This window comes from Peromyscus maniculatus, chromosome 12, assembly GCF_049852395.1.
Source record: "Peromyscus maniculatus bairdii isolate BWxNUB_F1_BW_parent chromosome 12, HU_Pman_BW_mat_3.1, whole genome shotgun sequence".
Classification (NCBI taxonomy): Eukaryota; Metazoa; Chordata; class Mammalia; order Rodentia; family Cricetidae; genus Peromyscus; species Peromyscus maniculatus.
Window position 1 is genome coordinate 9,919,085 of NC_134863.1, and position 22,860 is coordinate 9,941,944.

The following is a 22,860-nucleotide window of genomic DNA, read 5'->3' on the forward strand; positions in this document are numbered from 1 at the left end:
AAAACTTATAAAAAATGAAAACATCACAAAACATGCATTATTTTAATATGAACAGATGTAGTCTAGCTTCTGCCTTGCTCCGCTACAGTTTCATAATATCTGTGTGAGGCAGAGACAGGATGGGTTAAAGTTTTACTGAGTTTTCCTCCTGTCTGTTTGAGCCGAATCCCCATCAGCTTGTCTTGAAAAAGCAAACATTTACAAAGCTATCCTAAGAAATAGTTGCCAAGTTATCCAGTTAAATTATAAAACAACATGTTACTGAAGAAAAATGACCTAACAGCTACACATATCTGGGTCTGTAAATATGCTTAAGGTGCAATACAAACTTCCCTTCAGAGATCACAGAGCCTAGAGACCACCGTAGATGCTCACATAGACAGAGCCTGGAGACCACCGCAGATGCTCACATAGACAGAGCCTGGAGACCACTGCAGATGCTCACATAGACAGAGCCTGGAGACCACCGCAGATGCTCACATAGACAGAGCCTGGAGACCACCGTAGATGCTCACATAGACAGAGCCTAGAGACCACTGTAGATGCTCACATAGACAGAGCCTGGAGACCACCACAGATGCTCACATAGACAGAGCCTGGAGACCACCGCAGATGCTCACATAGACAGAGCCTGGAGACCACCACAGATGCTCACATAGACAGAGCCTTTAGACATTCATATACTTTTCACTTAACTATTGGCTGTTTAATGGTGTATTCTTCTTTAAATTATAGAGCACAACACTATTAAGCAGCGACATTAATCACGTAAAAACAGAACAAAACGTGTTAGGAAAAGGCAGCCTCTCCCTGTGTCTTTGTATACAGCCTAGCTCTGCCACATGAAGTCATTTTTTTTCCTTGTGTTTCTAGGGACGCTCTTGGATATCATAGCAGGAAGGAGCATCCTTCACTTGGGAATTGTGATGTGCTGCAGCTGTTCCTCGGAAGCAGTTGGAGCTTGGGAAACTTTATCATTTTCTGTGTCAGCCTGGTGCTTCCTTAGACGGTGAAGCCCCTGGCAGTAATGCTAAAGTGTTGGGCTTATGCTTTGGCAGCCTGGAGAGCTTGGAAAAGAAGGTGAGTGAAACTGACCTCGCAGAAATAATCTCCCAAAGATTATCTTTTCAAAACATTTTTAAAATTTAATAATTTTAATTGTTATTTCACCAATGGCCCGATATTTCACGATGTGTTGCTTTTAGGGAAACATTCTTATTATCAGCAGCTCAAGTGTTTTCCTTTGTTCCTAAAGTCTTTGCCCCTCAGCTCCCCTTCTGTTGTTTCTGGATCAGGAGTTCTGGTAGTCTGTTGAAGCAGTGACCCTGTCCGCACCCGCTAATCCTCAGGATCAACTCTCAGCGAGGAAAAGACCTTGTGTGATCTTCAGAGAGATTAGGCAGAGGAGGTTTAACCACAGTGTGAATGCAGTGCCCAGAGCGGCATGGAGAGGAGGGGGGTGGTCTTGTGTCCTGGAACTCCACAGCTGTGCAGTGCAGGCAGTTTGAAGAACCAGACCCCAGATACCCACCTTACACCGTGGTGCGGATAACAGAGGCGGAGATGAGGGCCTATCACCGCTTCTTAGGAAGCTGCGTCAGCCTGGAATACAGGGCAAAAGAAGGTAATGGTGGCTGTGCATTTGCTGTTATTTGTCCTCTTTGCCAGTAGAGTACGGCTTACCTGAGAAGTTTCACATTAAAAGAGTTATTTTATAATCATGTTTCTCGTTAAGGAGTTTAGAAAGGAGTCTTAAAGGAGTACCGATTAGCTATTCTAATGCTGTAAATAGTCATTTATTGAGATAGGGTCACAATAAAAGTAGACGATCAGAACCGGGTTGCAAGGTTCAGGAGGGCTTACTTTCCAAGCCCAGACAAGCGTGTGTATCTATAAGTGTTTTATATCTATATGTGGTATAAATATCATCTACCAATGTGATAGATAATTGGTTCTTCATAGGTAAAGGGATGGTTATTTTAAAGTTTTTGTTCAGTTGTATTTTCTATTTAAAAAGGAACTGAATTGTATTGCTTTTATATAATGAAATTAAGAATTAAGGAGGGCCTTCTCTCAGTGTGTCTGCCATGGACTTGGAAGCCAGCAATGCAAATACTCTTACCTGAAACACTTGTTTCTTAGGCTGCTTCTACCATGGAGGGCCTTGCTGCTGGCCCTTTGCTGTTCTCGTGGAGGGCCTCTCTGTGGGCCACTACTGTTCTCAAGGAGATCCCTACTTATAGACACCTGCTGCTGTAATTGAGGGTCTCACTTATGAATCTCCGCTGGTCCCAAGGAGGGACTCCATTATGGGCCTCTGCTGTTGCTGTGGGGGCTAACCTATGAGCATCTGCTGTTCCCATGGAGGGCCTCAATTATGGTCCCCTGCTGTTCACAAGAAGGGCCTCATTTATAGGCCCATGCTGTTTCTGTGGAGGCCTCATTATGGGACTCTGTTGTTCCTATGGAGGCCTCACGAATGGGCCTGTGCTGTGCCTAGAGAGGCCTTACATATAGGACACTGCTCTTGCTATGGAGGCCTCATTATGGGCCCCTGCTGTTCTTATGGAGGACTCACTTATGGTAATCTGCTGTTGCAGTATAGGCCTCACTGATGGCCTCTCTTGTTCCTATGGAGGCCTCAGTTATGGGACTGTGACGTTCCTAAGGAGGCTACATGTATTGGCCTCTGCTGTTCCTTATGAGATTTCACATAGGGGCCTGTGCTGTTCCCAAGGAAGGCCACACTTATGGGTCTCTCATACTTCTATGGAGGACCTCACTTATGGACCTGTACTGCTGCTCCTAAGGATGACCTCCCTTATGGGCCTCTGCTCTTCCCATATAGGGCCTCATTGTGTTAACCCCATTGGTTGAGTATAAAGCCATCATCACAGTTTCAAGGCAGATTTGAAGCAAGCTTTAATTTTATAGTGTCCAGGAGGATACACTCTGCCCATGTCCATACCCAGTTCCCAGGAAATGCCCCCAGATCACATTTTACATGGGCTTAAAAAGGCCAAACCTACAGTTTACTACATTTCTCATCAGGTCCAATCAGGTAGAGGCATACATCCTACCCTATTTTGCCTGCGTACTTCCTGACTATATCCAATCAAGGGCATCCTGATACATTTCCTACCCACCTACGTCCCGCTCACATGTGATCAAGCACATCGGTTGTGGATGGGTCAAACAACGTCTTTAGGGAGTGGATACATGTGGCTTATTATTTCTCATAAATAATAGCCTCTAGCATTTCAGGAACTACCTGTCTTTGAGCAAGGTGACTGCAGATCAGGGGCATTTTGGTTTCATGGATCTCTTAGGCATAGTAATTTAAACTTAAAATTTAACTCAGGCTTTCCTTCCTTCTACCTTGAGTTATACACTGTATCAAATCCTGGACTCTGTGATAGGTACCTGTATATATTAGGATCTAATAACCATAAGCTTAATGGTACCCAGACAGGACTTATCACTTAGTTAAAGCATCAGTGATGTAAGAGTCAACACAAATGAGCAGAAACAGAAGATCCAAAGGCCCTGTGATGGCTGACATCAGAGTCACTATCTAGAAGGAGCCTGGAGATGAGAATGGGGACCAATTATTTATTTCATTTCAGGTCTCCTTTTTTGCAGTGCTTTTGTTGAACACACCCAGGTTATCTCTAATAATCCCTGAGTGGTTTATATAGAAACAACAATTTTCTCTTGAAGCCACACAATAGCCTCTGTTTTACATAGAGCAGGTTGAGTACCCTATAATATTGTAGAAATGTTTCAGCCAATGAATTTACCTGTTGCCAGATCTGGGTCTATTTGGTTTTAATAGGTGCCTTTCCCGACATGCCAATAGACACTGTAGGTAGCTACTTTGTCTCCTGTGCCAGGTAGTATTCTTTTGATCTAACATTCCAGCCTATCGGGGGACAAGGGATGATTCTCTTCTATAACTCCTTCCTGCTGAAACTAGGACATTGTTGTCAGGGCCCAGGAAGGCTGGAATGCTAGTCAAATGAAGGAAGGAATTCAGGCAATGGAGCACTCATCAGAAGCATCTGGTTTGCTGATCCAGCTCAAGACAGGGAGTGATCACATTGGTTTGATTGATCCACAGTTGTTTGGAGCAGGTTGTAGTCAGCAGCTGATGCTTGGATGGTGTCTGTCAGCTGAGTGGAAATCTGCTGAGACAGATATAGAGTAGGGACAGAAGTTAAAATTCAGGAATATAAAGGAACATTTTTGTCTTAGGGCTTCTATTGCTGTGAAGAGAGACACCATAACCATGGCAACTCGTATAAAGAAAAAACATTTAATGGAGGCAGCTTACATTCTCAGAAGTTTAGTCCATTATCATCATGGTGCAACATTGTGGCAAGCAGGCAGACTAGGTGCTGGAGAAGAAGCTGAGATTGGAGAAGGAGCTATGTCTTGATCTCACAGGCAACAGGAAGTGAATTGAGAAACTGGACATGGCTTGAACATATATGAGACTTTAGAGCCCACCTCCACAGTGACACAATTTATCCAACAAGGCCACAATTCCTAAGAGTGCCACTCCCTTGGGTGCTGTGGGATGGTCTGTATGTCAAATGTGTTGCTCTGATTGGTCAATAAATAAAACATTGATTGGCCAGTAGCCAGGCAGGAAGTATAGGCGGGACTAACAGAGAGAATTGAGAGAACAGGAAGGCAGAAGGAGTCACTGCCAGCCTCTGCCAGGACAAGCAGCATGTGAAGATGCCGGAAAGCCACGAGCCATGTGGCAAAGTATAGATTTATAGAAATGGATTAATTTAAGATGTAAGAACTAGATAGATAGAATCCTGAGCCATTAGGCCAAACAGTTTAAATAATATAAGCGTCTGTGTGTTTATTTTATAAGTGGGCTGTCAGACTGCTGGGACTTGGTGGGAACCGGAGAGAAAACTCTACAGCTACACTTGGGAGGCATTTATTTTCAAACCAGTACAGTCTTACATTGGGAACTTTCAGGACCCTAGTCCTAGTAGTTAAGTGAAGGGAGGAGTACCAAGCCCAGAGAGAGAGACAGAATGAGAGAGAGAGAGAGAGAGATCACATCCCTAGGACTAGAAAAGTCAGGAAATGTAGGCAATATTATCTGAATTCCTTTTGATCTGTAAGAAGTGGATCCAAGTCTTGTGACTTCCTTGGTTCTCTGAAAGTTATATCAGCTTTTTTCTTTTCTTCTTCTTTTTTTTTTTTAGTTTACAAAAAGTCCTAAAGGTTTTAGATATATTAGCATTACCAATCTGAAATCTGTATTGTAGAAAAGTCAGTAATAGGTGTCTACAAAACAACTGGAGTATAACTCACACCTTTGAGCCCTAGAAAAGCTGTAGATTGGCTTAAAAAGTATGAACATTTTTTTCCTGTCTAGAGAGCCAAATATAGCTTGATGAGAAACACCTTAAGTATGTACTTACAAGACAATTAGAAGAAATTTAAAATCTTGAGCTTGTGCCTAAACACTAAGTAGATCCTGGTAAGCTCATGAGAATGCCGAAATCCTAGTATAACAATAGTTTAGAAGGGGAAACAAATCAGAACCATTCCCCATTTTTCTCATGCATTAAATCACTTTCTTACACCTTTACAACTTGCATTTACACATCTGAAATCATTTTCTTTCTTTTTTTCTTTTTTTCCAGAGCTGAGGACTGAACCCAGGGCCTTGTGCTTGCTAGGCAAGCGCTCTACCACTGAGCTAAATTCCCGACCCCTGAAATCATTTTCTTAGGCCATCAGAACTTACATAGACTCTTGTATCCTCAGACCTTATATACCTTAGGACATTTTCTTAGACCCTCAAAACTTGCATAGACTTTTAACCCTTTTCTTTCCATCTAATCATTTACCAGAGACACAGTCATTGCCAATCACATTCCTTTAGTGGAAAGTTACATCTGAAATATGTTTATCTTTTAATATGAAGCCTGTTAGCAAGGCAAACCTGTCTAGCCTTTCTCAACAGGAGACCTAGTGGTTCTAGAAAAATCAAGGCTTGATTTTTATATATGAAATCAGCTAACAAGGTGGCTGTAGCCTTGGAGAAGAACTTGGTTGCCTGCTGCTGCTAAGCTGACAAAGACATAGTCAGCCTAGCTGTCAATACCACCAGAGATCAAGGAGGATAAATGACAGTAGAAAGTATAATCCAAATGTCCTGTGTATCAATTAAAATAACAGAGACTAGTCCATTACCCAGATGGTCATATCAGGTTCCTGTGGTCTCGCTGGCATTGGGGGCAGAAGTACCAGGACAGCATCAGTCTTCAGCCACCAGACCCAATAGATGAGAGGCTTTTCCTGTGGAGGAGAAACATGGTGGGGACTGACCTTACTTTGTCTAGGCAAAGGGGGGCAATGAACTCTCACTGTCCTGCTTGTCCACAGTTTGGGCTGGGTTCTGGTGGCTGACGCAGCCTTGGGGCAGTCTTTCCAAGTGGTTAGCATTACCATGATCCAGGTGGAGTTTTCATGGTGCCCTGTCATCTTCTTTGGAGATCTTGGGGTCACTGGTAGGAGCTGTGGGTCTCTGTCATGCTAAGCTTTTTTCATTAAACATTTTAATACCATATTCATCAGATCTCTGACAAGTTTGAGGACCATTATCTATTAAGTATATCTGAGGTAAACAAACCTAGGCTTAACCTTATAAAACACATATAGGAGGCTAAATAAAGCTCTTTCCTATAATTAATTACATTAGTGCTTGGCATGACTACAATTATAGTTCTGAACATATTAAAGAATTTGATCCTTTATGAGGTGGCTATTTACTTGCATGTCTTAATCATCTTTCACAGTTTACAAGCCAGTCTTAAATAATGACAATTCCTGAATTGAAGCTCTTTTTAGTATCAAATAAAACTTTGAACTCATAAACACAGTCCACAGAGAGACTGGGAATGTTTCTGATCCTTTGATAGTGCACTGTTACAGAATATAACAGTTTTTTTTAATATGATTCAGTTTATCAAAAATAGCTTAAGCTTAACAAAGTTAGGAAAGACAAGGAGGCTAGATGTACATTCTTAAGCATGAATAGACCCTGGGTAAGGAGTAACATTCTCTAAGCCAGTGGTTCTCAAACTACCCAATGTTGTGATCCCCTCCTCCCCCAACCACATTTTTCTTATGGGAGGCCCAGCTCCTGGGCCTCTGCTGTTTCTAATGGGAGGCCCAGCTCCTGGGCTTCTGCTGTTTCTAATGGGAGGCCCAGATCCTGGGCTTCTGCTGTTTCTAATGGGAGGCCCAGATCCTGGGCTTCTGCTGTTTCTAATGGGAGGCCCAGCTCCTGGGCTTCTGCTGTTTCTAATGGGAGGCCCAGATCCTGGGCTTCTGCTGTTTCTAATGGGAGGCCCAGATCCTGGGCTTCTGCTGTTTCTAATGGGAGGCCCAGCTCCCGGGCTTCTGCTGTTTCTTAGCCTCCCATAAGAAACAATGGAGGCCCATAAGTGAGGCTGTCATAGGAACGGCAGAGGCCCAGAAGAGCTTGTAGGCTCTTCATGAGATCAGAAGTGTCTCTGCTGCCGAGACAGCCCATGTTAAGTTTTACATTTTACTTAAGAGAACAATGAAACAAAAATGCCCCTGATCTGCAAGACCCTTGTCCAGGGACTAGTATTTCTTGAAACACTGAGGGCTGCTCTTTAGCGAGATAACAAGCCACATGTTTTCACTTCCCCAAACACATCTGTTTGACTCATCTGTACCCAATGTGCTTGAGCCCACACGCCCTGAAGTTCCATGGCAGGAAGTGTGACCGGATGTACCCTTGCCCGGACTAGATGCTGGCGGGAGGTGTGCAGGAAGGAAGTCAGGGTGTATGTTGCCTCTGATTGGACCTGAGGGGAAACGCAGTGAATTGTGGGTTTTCCTTCTTAAGCCCTTGCAAACGTGACTTGGGGCCATTTTCGGGGAACCTAGGTGTGGACCTGGGCAGAGCCCATGCACCTGGCCACTATTTAATTAAAGTTTGCTTCAAATTTGGCTTTAAATTGTGGTAGTCATCTTATTATTGACCATCTTATTATTAACATTTCCTGGATCCCCCCAGAGAGATTCAGACCATCTATCGAAAATTCTAAAGCTAGACTTTCCCTCTGGAACTCTGGGGCTGGGGGGCTGCTTCAGGGGGCATGTGCCTTGAGATGGTCCAAGGCTCAGAGCCACCTTTGGTATGTGGATTTTCAGGGTGAACTCCCACGCTGAGAAAAGCAGCAAGCATCTGAGGAGGCCTCCTGGTGAGTCATAGTCGGGTTCTGTTTTGTGGGATGCCTGGGAAGTGGAGGGGCTTCAACAGGACCCCAACATTCTCCCATCCAGGACAAATAGCGAGATGTCACACACATACCTGGTTCTGGTTTTGGTTGGAAACTTTTGTCTGTGTCCCAGGGAAGGCTTTGTCTGTCTGTTGGAAAGTTGTGTCTGCCTGCTTTGTTGGGAAGTTTTATCTCTCTCTGTTTTTCTGGGTATCTGTAAGTTTTATTGCAAGCATAGGGCTGAGACAGAAATAGGTCAGACATTTTTGCTGTCTCTGCTGCCAGTAGTCTCCAGCTGCCACAGCCACCATGGCTGCTCCTACGACCAGGACTCAGAATCTATCCCTGGGCTCTCTGCCCACAGGTCATCAGGCGTTCAGATGTCCTTTGGGCGTGAATAACAGTAAAGTTGTTTTATTTTATTGGAAAGCTGGAGCTAGAGTTGGCTTATGGCTCTTCCTTCTCTATTTAAAAGTTTCCTCTGTGTCCTGTGTCAGCTGACTCACCTTAGACCACGACAGGGAAAAGAAAGTGGATCAGTCCAAAAAAATTAGATTTGGTTTATGTGAACATTCTGTACCTCAGTATTTATACATTTATTTTACTGGATATGGCTAAAAGTCTATGGAATCTATGAAAAAAGTTAACTTAAAACTACTAACAGTGGGGGTTGAGAGTTAAAACTCTATGCACAGGTAATCCCCCCCCCCCCCCAGCTGAGGACCGAACCCAGGGCCTTGCCCTTGCTAGGCAAGCACTCTACCACTGAGCTAAATCCCCAACCCTGCACAGGTAATCTTAAAGGAACCATGTGGCATGATTCCATTTTGCAATATAAGCAACTCATGTACTGCCACCATATTTAGGCAGCCACATGGCTGGCAGCCATCTTTGTTAGTGTTGGGGGGGGGGGAAGATGGATGTCATGTGACTTCACTACCATCTTGATTAAAGGTGACCCCATGGCACAGGTCTACCAAGGAGGTAACAACAGGTCTCCAAGGTATTTTGGATTAGGATGGAATTTTGGATAATTCATGTTTTGTCTTGTCTTGTCCTATTCTATCCTGTCCTAAAAACAAGGTTTGTGAAAGATGGGATTTAAAAACAATGTTTGTTTAATAAGGTAATTAAGCTGCACCTCCATGCCTTCATATGCCAGAATGTACCTTGTGCTGGCAGCAAAACTTGGTAACTTAGAGTCACCCAGCTGGTGACGGTTTCATGAAAGACATGAAGGGGTCAAGGGGAGCAGCTGAGGCTTGCAACAGTGTGGCCGGGCTACAGTCCCTAGAGAGAGCCCAGTAGCAATGGTGGACCCTAGCAGTTTTGGAAATGCCGGTGCCATGTGACAGTCACCAGAAGCACCAGCCACAATGAAATGGAGCTGGCTGGGATCTAGAGGGAAGGCTGTGTATATGCTGCTGAGAGCTGGAACAAAGAGGTGATCTAACCCCTCAGGGAAGCCCAAAGGATTGCGAATGAATCCCAGGTACTGAACTTTGAATTTGTTTGCACTCTTGGAGCTTGGTTTTGCCTTATGCAGATTGTGGCTGTGCCCTGTATCTTCCCTCTTAAAGTTAAAAAAGGGTACTTTCCCACAGATGCTGTATTTTATACATATACTTGTATGAGGACATTTTCAAAGGCAAGCGTTATAATATATTTGCTACTTCATCAGACTTTGCTTTCATACTTTAGTACACATGTGCTCAACTATACAGCCCACAAAATTTTCAAAGGCCTTGAATTAAAATATCAATCATTGCCCTAAGTTTGCCAAACTAACCTGTACTAAGAACTCTACAGTTTGTTAACTGTGCGGAAAGTATTACATTTGAAAGAACAACAGGAACTTTTTAGAGAGAAGTGTTAGCAGAGGTTTTGGAGAATAACCAATAAACTTGGCAATTGCCTGTAATGCTTGAAAGGGGTACTCCATGGGACCCCTTTGGCCAGTGATTTAACAAGATGTAACCCATTCCTAGTACTGGAGATTTTTACTTAGTGGCACAAGATATTTAGTTGGGCATATATGCAAAGGACTCTACATCTTACTGTAGAGATACTTTCTTATTCATATTCATTGCTGCTCTATTCATAATATTCAGAAAATGGAACCATCCTGGATGTTGATCAACTGATGAATAGATAATGAAAGTGTGGTACATTTGCACCATGGAATATTTTTCAGATGTTAAGAAATATGAAAATTGCAGGCAAATGGATGAAGCTAGGGGGGAAAACATTTTGGGTTAGTTAACCCAGACTCCCAGAAACAACTCTTATATGTTTTCTCTTATATGTGGTTGTTAGCTTTTAAGCTTTCAGTGTGTATGCTACAATCTGAAGACCCACAGAGGATAGGTATTACCGTAGTTAGGTTACCACTGCTGTGATGAAACACCATGACCAGAACCAACCTGGGGAGGAAAGGGTTTGTTTGGTTTGCATATCCTGAATCACATACACTGAGGAAAGCCAAGGCAGAACCTCAAACCAGGCAGGAACCTAGAAGCTGATGCAGAAGCCATGGAGGGGTACTGCTTACTGGCTTGCTCCTCATGGCTTGCTCGTCCTGCTTTCTGATAGAACCCAGGACCACCAGCCTAGGGCCTCTCTCATCAGTCAGTAATTAAGAAAATGCCCTACAAGCCTGCCTGCCTATGGCCCAATCTCAAGCATTTGTTTTCCAGTTGAGCTTCCCTCCTCTTAGATGACGTTAGCTTGAGTCAAGTTGACATAAAACTTGCTGGGACAGGCACTAGTAAAGGACAGGGGGAAAGAAGAGGACCTCCCGAGGAAGGGGAAATAGAGTGCAGTGTTAGGGGGAAACTGGAATAGGAGGATTAAATATGGAAGGCAACGGGAGAGCAGGGTACAGGAGGAAACATGGGGAGGGACAACTAACTAAAGTCCTTTTGAAAAACCACATGGAAACCTACTACTGTATAACCTTCTTAAGGCATATACAGACATGACAGACATTTAAATGGAGTCGCCTTAGAGTCTTCATTTTCAAGTTCAGATGAAGAAATGGTTCAGGGTAGAGTGCACACTGATCTGGGATACGAGCTGGAGTCACAAGCCAGTGCCTGTAACTCATGTGCCAGGGAACCCCAACATCCCTGGCTTCTGTGGACACCCACACTCTCTCTCAAATAAAGTGAGTCTTTAAAAGAAAAATTAAAAAGTTCTAGTGATTTCAGAAGCTGTTGGGGAGAATTTATAAACATGCAGGTGGAGCACCCCAAAAGTTATTACTAAAACAGAAAAACCTTTCTGGAAAAATTGGGTGTTTCATGAATTTTCTTAATATTCTCTAAGTCTTTGATGTTTTTCATTTGGAATTACCCTGGTGATGGCTCCCTGCCCCCAATATAAGAGTTATAGAAGGCTACAGCAAGGGTCAGAATGCCAGTCCGGTTTCAGTTGCTGAGCGATCTCTGCAGAGTGTGTTAGTCGGCTCCGTGACAAACAGTGTGCCATAGACAGGCCATTTATAGGGAGCACATGGTTTTATAGGGAGCACACCATTTTTATAGGGAGCACACGGTTTTATAGGGAGCATACAGTGGAGTAAGTTTTTCACCTTGTGGCCAGATGCAACAAGATAGAAAAGCCAGAGTTCTGAGGAATCTGTCTGTCTGCACTCAAGTTCTAGGGTTGTAGACAGGTATGCCTTCATTGTGGGCTGTCTCGTGGCTGCTAGGACCCAAACTCAGGGCTTCACTCTTGGGCAGGAAGCACTCTACCCACTGAGTTATCTCTGTGGCCCCTCAAACCACGTTTTTTTTCAAACCACTTTTTAACAGGGTCTCCTTTAAGAGTTGAGAAGCCTGGTGCAAAAGGTAACAATGAAGGTCCCCATGCCCTGTTAAATAGCACACTCAGTGTATTTCGTTTTATATTTTCATACTTATTTGCATATTTGAGCATCTTCCAGTTTTCCTACTTTGACTACTATAACCTATAACAGAATTGAACACGCATAAAGTCATGGTTTGGGGCCAGAAAGATGGTTCAGTGAGCAGGGCTCTTGCTGCCAAGGGTGACAATGTGAGAGAACTGACTCCTGCAAGCTGTCCTCTGACCTCCACACTTGTGCGTGGCATGTGTGCCACACCCCAAATAAATGAATGTAATATTAGTTAAAAAAGATAATTTTTATAGAACCGAGAATCATAAACTATTGACAATAACTAAATTGAACATCCACATTGTAGTTCTGTTGCTGGGTCAGTTATACTTGAGTGGATAATAGGTATAGACGTACCCCAAGAAACACTTTTTCTTCCCTTCATGTTAGCAGAAAATCACTATATAGTTATAATTGAAAGTTCAACATAATGTGATCTCTGGTGATAGCAGTGATCTAAAGTAGCTATGATTTAAGTGGAATGGAGTGTGTTTAAATGAGGTCAAAATCTGAGTATATTTGCATTATGAATCTGAAAAATAAAAGGAAAATGATTGATACCTGGTATTACTGGACATAATACTTAATTATGTAGGAACATATAGGGTTTATACTGTGTAAGAAGCATTTGACAAACTGATTAATTTGTCTTTTCTCTTGCCTAAGTGCTTCCAGTGATCAATTCCTTCCTGCTCTCTGAAGCTGGACGAGCTCCTGATGTCAATCGTGGTACAGACTGTAAACCATCATAGAATCCTGACAACTGCCTCATCCTTCTATGCCATCTTAAAAGATCCACGGGGAGTCTTCTCCTGGGCCTGATGAACATAAAGAGTAAATGTGAAGGGCTACCACGTGCTCTGCCAGGGCTGTGCTCTGGACCCAGGTGCTGGGGCTCCTGGGGATTTCATGTATATGAGAAGGAAATCTGTGAAGGGCTCAAAAGTACAGAGCTTAAGACAGAGTATCACAAGGAACCTCTGTGGGAGGGTGGAAGTGTTTCAGTCTTGATGTGTATCATATCATGATCATGTCAGTTTATATGTTTGTTCAGATTTAATAACTGTACACTTGATATTTGTGTGTTCTGCTTGTATTCAGCAAAATTTTGTTAGTATAAAAATAAAGGCTACAGAGAACACTTTTAATTATGTAAACTAAGAGTGTTTTGAATTTCTATTAGTGTGTGTGTGTGTGTGTGTGTGTGTGTGTGTGTGTGTGTGTGTATAATGTATACAGATGCACTCATCCATGTGGGCATATATGGAGGGTAGAGGTTGATATCAAGATGTCTTTTTTCTTAATCACTATTTGTTCTATAACACCACATGTCACTCTCACCTCAGCCCCACAATTCAGCTCAGTAGTTGAGGAGGGCTGGAGAGGTGGCTATAGGTCCTTTTCCCTGATCACAGAAAAACAGAAATGGTCAATGACAACCCATGTCTGAGTCACCAAAGCAATTCCGTGTCTAGTCACAGTGATTAATCTGGGGATGACCACTTGGGGCAATGAAAGTTAGGACCAGGGTTTTATTGAGACTGTTAGAAAACTAGACTTGCTATTTTTTCTGCTGGGAATTCTAGCTGCAAAGGTGATGCCCAAGTCCAAGCTGCCATGGGCCACAGTGCACATGAAGCCATCACAGATACAGAGTCACAACAAAGACAGATTGACTCCTAAGGACACTAATCCAGAGACCTTTAAGGCTGTTCTGTACAGTCTTCCATTTCTGTACCAATATTATCCCAGTTGTACTTAAGCCAAGTTGATTAAGGTTGAATCAGACTATAAATTCTCAGTGGAGGGACTCCAGGCTGATCAAATTGTCTAGGCAGCTCTCACTTTAAATTCAGTAAAGATACAGTCCCTCTATCTCATTTACCAGCTGGGTTATTATGTTGTAAACCTAAAACTAGAATGCCTTATGTGAAATTTTTGCTTGAAAACTTATCATTGCAACTGAGGGCACACAAGCTTACCCCCTTCTAAACTGAGACAACAGAGGCAAACCAGGAAGATGAGCAGACCACAAAGGCTACCGCAGAGACGATCTGAGCTCCAATCAGCTCCTCTCAAACACTGTGAAGCTGGATTTACGCTTTAGCACTGAACTTGCCAGAGTCTAAACTGCTGATGCAAGCAAAACTGCACACTGAGACGTGATGTTGGAAGGTTGTAACAGAGAGCCTGCTTGCTTAGACATTTCTACATTTCTACAGCAGGGATCTCTGCCTCAGACCGCAACCGACTCTTAAGTATCATTCTCCATTCCACTGCAACTTGGGTTGCAAGTATCATGGGAGCAATGATGCCACCAATGCCACAAACACAGCATTGATAAAGAGCAGAGGATGAAAATGAAGAAGCCAGTGTTGGGAACGCACATTTTCAAGACCCACCCCTGCGCTTCAATGTTTTCAATATTCAGTATCTTTTTATTTGATACTTATATTTGATGTATAGTACAAGTTGGGATACTTTATTAGTATAAAATTTCAGTCTCCCCGGCTACGGTGTGAATTCCTTCAGGCACAGAACCTTATCTTCCTATACATACAATAGATCTGACATAAAATAGATGAAAATATCTGGTAGAAGCAGGGAGGGGGGACAGAGAGAGAGACAGAGAGACACAGAGACTGTGGTGTTGTGTTCCCCAAAATATTGTGCATGCTAATAAACTTATCTGGGGTCAGAGAAGAGAACAGCCACAATATTAAACATAGAGGACAGGCAGTGGTAGCACATACCTTTTTTTTTTTTTTCTATTCATTCACATTTAATACAAAAAAAAATACTTGGAAACATTTCCATATAATGTTTGACACAGAAATCATCAAATAGAAGTATACAATGTTGACAGGAGGCAGTACATTTATAATTTATAACCCCAAATGTATTTATAAATTAGAAATGGAAAGATCTACAAATGAAATTATGAAGGTTCACCAAAGTCATTTAATCTGTCATACCTTTAATCCTAGCATTCCAGAGGCAGAAATCCCTTTGGATCTCTGTGAGTTCGAGGCCACATTGGATACAGCCAAGCATGGTGACTTATGCCTTTAATCCCATAAAGTGAGCCTTTAATCCCAGGGAGTGATGGCAGAAAGCAGAAAGTTATATAAGGCGTGAGGACTAGGAACTAGAAGCTTTTGGCCTGGTTAACCTTTTAGGCTTTTGAGCAACAGTTCAGCTGAGAGCCATTCAAATGAGGACACAGATCACCTGAGGAATTGGCGAGGTGAGGAAGCTGTGGCTTGTTCTGTTTCTCTGATCATTCAGCGTTCACCCCAATACCTGGCTCAGGTTTGATTTTATTAATAAGACTCTTTAAGATTCATGCTACAAGAGACAGAGACAGACAGAGAGGGAGGAAGAGGGAGAGGAAGAGAGAAAGAGAGAGAGAGAGAGAGAGAGAGAGAGATATTTTTAGAAGGAAATTTCTGATGACATTACCTAAATATTCAAAGACATCAATTCTTGTAAACTAGCCAAGCCTGACAATGCTTAGCATCCAAGATCAGATGATATAGGACACATCTAGGTAAGTATTTTAATGTGAGAAATGATGCCTTACCTATGGTGATATTTTATTTGTACTGAAATGTGATTTTATTTGTATGTTAATAAATAAAGTTGCCTGGGGGGTCAGAGCTAATAATAATCCATAGCAGAAACTGGGCGGTGGTGGTGCACGCCTTTAATCCCAGCTCTTGGGAGGCAGAGCTAGGCGGATCTCTGTGTGTTCAAGGATATAGCCAGCATTGGAGACACACGCCTTTAATCTCAATAGCAACCATAGAAGACCTGGAGGTCTGTACAGACGGGCAGTGATGAGGAGGTCATGTGGTTGGGTTTACAACCAATGAGAAGGCAGAATAGAAAGTCTATAAAAAAGACAAACAGACAGGAAGTAGCTCTCTTGCTGAGGAGGACAGAAGCGGCAGTGAAGGATAAGGTTTTTAGGTCTTAGCTATTGCTCTGATCTCTTGGGCTTTCATCTCTGCATTGACTCTGTGTTTCTTATTTAATAAGATGGTTACACATACACTTACCCGTGGATAAGACCTCCTCCCAAACATCTCCCTCACCAGGCTGATGAATATTCCAGGATGTTTGGGGAAGTGAAGAAATCTCTTCAGGTGATGCTAATGTCATGTCTATGTCCATGTGATTGCTCTGGAATTGGTACCGAGGGATGAAGCAGATTTTGCGTTGTCTGAAAATGTCCTTGATGATCTCTTCCATGTCAATTTCATCTTGCATGCTCAAAAAGATGGAAATTCTTTTGGAATTCTGATACTGACTGTGAGCAATCACCTAAGTGAAAAATGATGGCAATTATAATTTTTAAGACTATAGTTTTTATAAACTAGTAACTCCTCTTACCAATTTCTCCCTTTTGTCGCAGCCTTTTGTAAGTGAAAGTGGTACAGTGAGTTAATGTTCTGTCTTGATACCTGGCTTTTATTTCCATACTCAAGATTTGCATATTCCATGAACCCTTTACCTCTCTGGTAGGCCTGCTGTCTGTATGGAAACTCATTAAGGAGACATGAAGTGGAAAAGCTGTCTATCTTCAGAGTTCCAGGTGTGATCCCAGTTTCCAGTACATGTCAGAGACTTATTAGAGGATTTTGGTTTATTTTCTCTTTGAAATTTGGATCTCACCAATTTTCCAGTCCTTGGATTGTTTGGCATTTCTCCCACCAATTTTAGCCCTTTAGGCCCAACCAAGACCTAACCTTCCTGACCTCTGCAGAAGCTTTACTACATTTAGAATGGCACACAACTCAGCACTTCAGTCTGTAGGAGGTAAGTCATGAGTCAATCACTGCTTACGTGTCCTAAACCAGTCCACAAGCTCCCAGAGAACACGCCCTAAAACAGTCTCTACCAATGCTATTCCGTTCAACTGGGTGTTCAGAAAGTTCATTAAAATGGGAGCAAGGGGCTCCTCATATAAGAATCCTTATTTAGTAGAATCACTCATCAGGCAAAGAGAGCTAAGTTTTGCTCAAAACCCTAGGAACTTACCAGATTCAGAAGTTGGCCCTTAGCTCCCTTTTTTTTTCTCTATTCCTTTTCTGTTCTTTCCTGTCCTCCAAGCTAAGAGAAGGATAATGCAAACACAGCTTACAAATATGACTGGCAGAAAGATACAGTAAAGAAAGCCAAGTTACATGTAATACTGTAAGACCAAAATGAGAACAAAATGCCTCCATCTTAGAAATAAGGCCTAAGCTTTCTCCATTTTAGGTATAGGCCTTGAGTTACTGGAACCAGTCAACCCAGATTCCAGAAATTAGAAAGTGCAAAAGTACAGAGTCACAAGGTATTCATTCGGTGATGACTGTTGAACCAAGGAATGTTCCAACCCTGGTTTCCAGGGTAACTGACCACAGAAATGCCCCCACCTGAGGGCAGCCAATGAGAAATGGTGATGGGCAACCACCCCCTTAGAAGTAAGATTAAACCATGATTTCTAGAAAGTCCCTAGAAGCGAGCCAATCAGAATTGTACCCGTACTAGCACCCATAAATGATGTAACCTTGTGGTTTTTGCCTTTAAAAACTGAGCTTGCAGACAGGTGGGCACTTCTTCCAGCCTCCACTGCATTGGATGTATTGGACAAAGTCCCTGCCTAGGCTTGTATTGCATTTGGATATCCAGAATTAAACCTTGCTTTTGCAAGTATGCATTCCGGCATACTGGTCTTTGGTGGTCTCTCTGGGGGTCGCGATCTGGGCACAATAATACAAAGGGAAGAGAGAAGTGAAGCAAAGCATACCAAACCAGGGCTGAGGAAGAAAGTCAACCCCCGGTTTCTGAAAAGCTGTAAAGCTGCTGAAAGGCTTGGCATAAGTGAAGAAAATGGAAAGGGGGAACCCAGATTTGGAGGAGGCCCAAGGCTTTGACACCACTTACTATATGAGAAAGTACTTTTCTCAATCTCTTTAAAGCAGAGGATAGAAACCCAAGAGCTGAATAGGCAGTAAGGCACACAGCTACAATTCTGTGTGAGACTATGCACATGCATTTGCCTTCCTGCCTCAAGCCCACTTACATGCTATTTGTTAAGAAGGGAGGAAAAAAGGAAACCCATCATAACAATGAAGACAACAAAGCAGAAATTTGATTGATTCCTATAAGACAGAGGGAGAACGAGACAGCATTTACAGACAACGCAGCCCTAAAACATGGACACAGGAGGCAGGCAGAATCCATTCTTCCCTGACAATTCCGACCAGTGTCTACAAAAATGGGGCTTCTTGTAGCTAACACACTTTCATTCATAAGTATACACAGACAAGAAGGGCCAGGAGTTTCATTCAGTGGTAGAAGGAGTTTCATTCAGTGGTAGAAGGGCTTCGCTACCATGCACAAGGTTCCCAGTTGATGCCCAGTACCCCCAAAGGACATAAATGTGCATAGCTAATAAATAAATGATTTTCAAAAATTTTGAAAAGCCAAAGTACAAAATAGAAAGATTTCTAAAATGAAAAATGGAAGGAAAAAAATGATTCAGTGTTAAACAGATAATTTTAAAAAAATGAAGATTATTTTTAATTTCTAGTTTTCTCAGACAAGCTGAAAACAATAACTGAATCTATAAAACATCAATAGGTTGCTATGGAAAGGAAGCAATAAGAAATAATTATTGGAAATTAAAACCACGATTAACAAAATGAAAACAATCTAGGAAGAAATCCTGCGTGGGGAGACAAATTAGGAAAAAAATAAGAAAAAAAAATGTTAAGGGACACAGAAGATCAATCTAAACTTTTTACAATCTAAACTTTTTACAATCTAAACTTTTTACTATCTAATTAGCAAGAATTCCTAAAAGGTCCAGAGGAAAACTAGTTATCAAGATGTGGTGGTTTGAATGAGAATGGACACCATAAGCTCATCCATTTGAGTGTGTTCTCAGTTGATGAACTATTTAGAAGGATTAGGAGACGTGTACTTCTTGTGGAAGGTGTGTCACTCAGGGTGGGCTGTAGAGGGCATGAAATCCTTGTGCTCACAGATAAGCACTAGGGAAACCAGGAACATTAAACACTAAGGCTTTTCTCTTCAAAGGAAGAGATATATCATCTCTTTTCTGTCCATAAGCCTGGGAATGAATTTGGTCAATAGCCTGGTGACTTCTGAACTATCTCTATGGCCAGACCACACATGGTTCTCCCTTATTCTTATGTTTGTCTCAGTCATCCTCCCCAGACCCTTATCTTGAGCGTTGTTTCTCAGCCAGTAGAGCCCATCTTTATGGGAGATGTCCCATGTACTTTACAAATGAGAGCAGAGGTGGTCAATAACCTTTGCACTATCTGTATGACCAACACCACATCAGCTCTTCCCCCAGACCTTTAACATGCCACATGTAGTCAATCTATACAATCCATCTTAATGGGAGAGGACACATGTACCTTGGAAAGAGTTTCAATGTAACCATGTCTTAAGCTTTGTTGTATACACAGGATTGAATTAATTATCACCAGAAAACTTTTTCTCAAAATGTGTTGTGCTTAAATATGCCTAACATAAACTGTCCTTTGTTAGCCTCTAGAAGTTTGAACCAACAACAGCCACTGAGTTGTGTTGAGGAAGGCTTACTTTCTTGCTTCACACTGATGATACCCTTCTGGCCTCTGTGATCTCAGAGATCACTGGAGTGGGTTTTGAGGTTTCAAAATCCCACAGCCCATGACATCCAGTCAGTCTCTCTCAGTCTCTCTCATTCTCTCTCTCTCTCTCTCTCTCTCCCTCTCCCTCTCCCTCTCCCTCTCTCCCTCTCCCTCTCCCTCTCCCTCTCCCTCTCCCTCTCCCTCTCCCTCTCCCTCTCCCTCTCCCTCTCCCTCTCCCTCTCCCTCTCCCTCCCTCCTTCACCTACTCCATTTTGTGGATAAGATGTAAGGGCTCAGCTACTTCTCCAGCACCATGCCTGCCTGCCTCCATGCTTCCCACCATGATACAGGCTAGTCCTCTGAAACTATAAGCAAGCCCCAAATTAAATGCTTCTTTTTATAAGTCGCCTTGGTTATGGTGTCTCTTCACAGCAACAGAACAGTAACTAAGCCACAAGATATAATACATAAATCAAAAACATCAGTCTCTAGATTGGAAGTCATAGATCTTGAACAGAATGAGGAAAAAAATAATCAAAAACTTGAAATCAATTTAGCAGTCAAATGGGAGTTGTTGGGTCTAGAGAGATGGTTCAGCAGTTTAAGAGCACTTAATGCTCTCGCAGACAACCTGGATTCAAATTATAGCAGCTACACTGGGTGGCGGTGGTGGTGGTGGCCGCCGCGCACGCCTTTAATCATAGTACTCTGGAGGCAGAGGCAGGTGGATCTCTGTGAGTTCGAGGCCAGCCTGGTCTACAAAGGGAGTTCAGGACAGCCAGGACTACACAGAGAAACCCTGTCTTGAAAAACCCAAACCCAAACCAAACAACAAAAGAAAACAAAAAGCACCAAAAAACCCAAAACAAACCAAAAACAGATTACAGCACCTACATGGGGGCTTACAACCACCCTTAACTATATTTCCAGGGGATCTGGCACCCACTTCTGACCTCCAAAGGCATCAGGTGCACTTGCACGCGCGCGCGCACACACACAATGCACTTACACACATGCAGGCAAAACATTCATACATATGAACTAAAAATAAAGGTTGCAATCACACTGGTATTTTCTTTAAAAATAACTTAAGGATGTAATCTAAAAAAGTTGAGAAGAAAAAATACATAAGAAAGAAGGCAACGAGTTCCAGATACAACCCTAACTCAGAAGCAGAAACCGGACTGTGCAGATGCAGTTGCCTCACAACGTGAAAATTAATCTACTCCTAGATGAACACAGATTATTACAACGACACAATTTAAAACTAGAAAAACAGACCCAAATTTAGTGTTCTAAGTATGGAGAAATAAAATGTAGCACATTTTTGAACAGCTGTACCACTGAGCCTTATCTGCAGCCCTCCAATTTTTCATTCACCTGCTTCCTCTGCTAGATCTTCTGATCCTTCGGGGGCAACGATCATCTTTTTCATCTCTGTAACCCAATACACAGCAAAACGGTTTGCTACTAGGTGATCAACACATGGGAATGAATTAAATTTAAACCGGGAGGTGAGGGCGTGGATCGACACACTCCGCATCTTCTTAAGCTCGCAGCAAGGCCTTTCCTCACAATAACAAAATAACTCCAAACGTGCCCGGGTCCAACCTCCCTTAGAAGCTCCGGGGCTATCCACAGGCTCCGCCCCCTGCCCTGGGAAGCCAGACAGGCACCAGGAGCATAAGTGCGCCTGTGCAGACGCGCGAGCTGAGCCCAAGCTTCCAGGCGTTTAAGTCCGTTCTTGCACCTTCGGAGTGAGGAGTGGGACTGGCGCAACCGCTCCTCCGCACTTCCGCCCGCAAACGCTGCTTCAGCTCCGCCCGCCGCAAACGCAGCTTCAGCTCTGCCCGCAAACGCTGCTTCAGCTCTGCCCGCCGCAAACGCTGCTTCAGCTCCGCCCGCAGGCTCCGGGCTCTGGGCGCTGCTTACAGCGGTCGCCGCCGTCACGTGGCAATCACCGCCCAGGCCACGCCCATCACTTCTGCCGCGAGGGAGGGGGCGTGGCCTCTGTAGACTGGCCGAGGTGCACCGGCCTCTTAGGCGTCGGAGCCGGCCCCGTGTCTGGTGGCAGCGAAGGGCAGCGTGCTGGGGCGTCCTTGGCCTTTCCTGCACGGTAGCTGGGGGGACTGTGCACCAAGCCCAGGACATTTACCCTCCCTCACAGCCTGCGGAGGTAGCCGTGCTTCTGCAGAAGGTCCAGCAAAGGACTATACCTGCGGACTCGGTACTCGTCTAATTACCTTAACGGTGTGCAGTGCGGGGCTGAAGAGGCATCAGAAGGAGGGCAGAGCGAGCCAGATGCGCGTACATCATCGCCGGTGGACACTTGGCTCCTCCTGGCCAAAGGACAGAACGTTCTGCTTTACCACCAAGTGCCTGTTTCAGCCAGTTGGCTCGTTACTGATGGATTTGGGGGCCGCTGTAACAGCAAGTGGCAGGCCCTTTCTGGAGATGGATGTCCCGTCTCTGGGAAACTCAGGACTCAGACACGCTGCTCATTATTATCGAAGAGTTTTGCTGCTGTCGGAACCTGCTGTTCAGAGACAGATAATGCCTTTCTCTAGCAGATGTTTGAGTGGAGAGAGGAGATTATAGTAAGTGGATGTGAGGAGGAGGGCTGACTCGGATTTATACCCCCCCCCATGTTACCATTCAATAGCTGAGGACTGGCTTTTAAAGAGTTAATTTTTCAGAGCTGGGAAGGTGGTTTAGTTGGTAAAATGCTTGCCACAAAGGCATGAGGAGCCGAGTTCAGATCACCCATGTAAAAAGGTATATAGTTCATTTCTGTCAGCTCTAAGTGCCTGAAGACAAAGCAAGGCGGAAGAGGGAGAACAGAGAAGAAGAGAATTCTTACCATGGACTGTAAAAAAAGCAGTGAATTCACTAACATCTGTGGTCTCATCTTTACGCTTAGAGACCTAACAATTCAGGTCAGTGTGGCCACATAATATCCATTTACCAATACTTGAACATGAGTGTGGTCTATGGATCAGCGTCCCCAAAAGCA

The 22,860-nt window shown here is 43.4% G+C and overlaps 1 protein-coding gene across 5 annotated transcripts; it reads right to left on the bottom strand.

Moving 5' to 3' along the window:
* Positions 1–1,119: 1,119 nt before the first annotated feature.
* LOC121821671 (uncharacterized) lies at positions 1,120–22,026 on the bottom strand. 5 transcript variants are annotated; one of them, XM_076549338.1, is made up of 5 exons: positions 21,228–22,026; positions 16,272–16,536; positions 6,229–6,333; positions 3,801–4,184; positions 1,120–1,602 (listed from the first exon to the last, which is right to left on the bottom strand). In XM_076549338.1, the coding sequence occupies exon 1, from the start codon at positions 21,996–21,998 to the stop codon at positions 21,318–21,320; it is 681 nt and encodes a 226-aa protein (XP_076405453.1). In that variant the 5' UTR covers positions 21,999–22,026; the 3' UTR covers positions 1,120–1,602; positions 3,801–4,184; positions 6,229–6,333; positions 16,272–16,536; positions 21,228–21,317. The 5 variants fall into 5 exon arrangements, with proteins under 5 accessions (XP_076405453.1, XP_076405452.1, XP_076405454.1 ...); XM_076549337.1 differs by having other exon boundaries at positions 1,120–4,184; XM_076549339.1 differs by lacking the exons at positions 1,120–1,602; positions 6,229–6,333 and having other exon boundaries at positions 2,898–4,184.
* Positions 22,027–22,860: the final 834 nt, after the last annotated feature.

Coding starts and splice junctions, on each gene's coding strand:
- LOC121821671 (XM_076549338.1), bottom strand. CDS start 21,998: ATGTCCTGGGCTTGGTGCACAGTCCCCCCAGCTACCGTGCAGGAAAGG.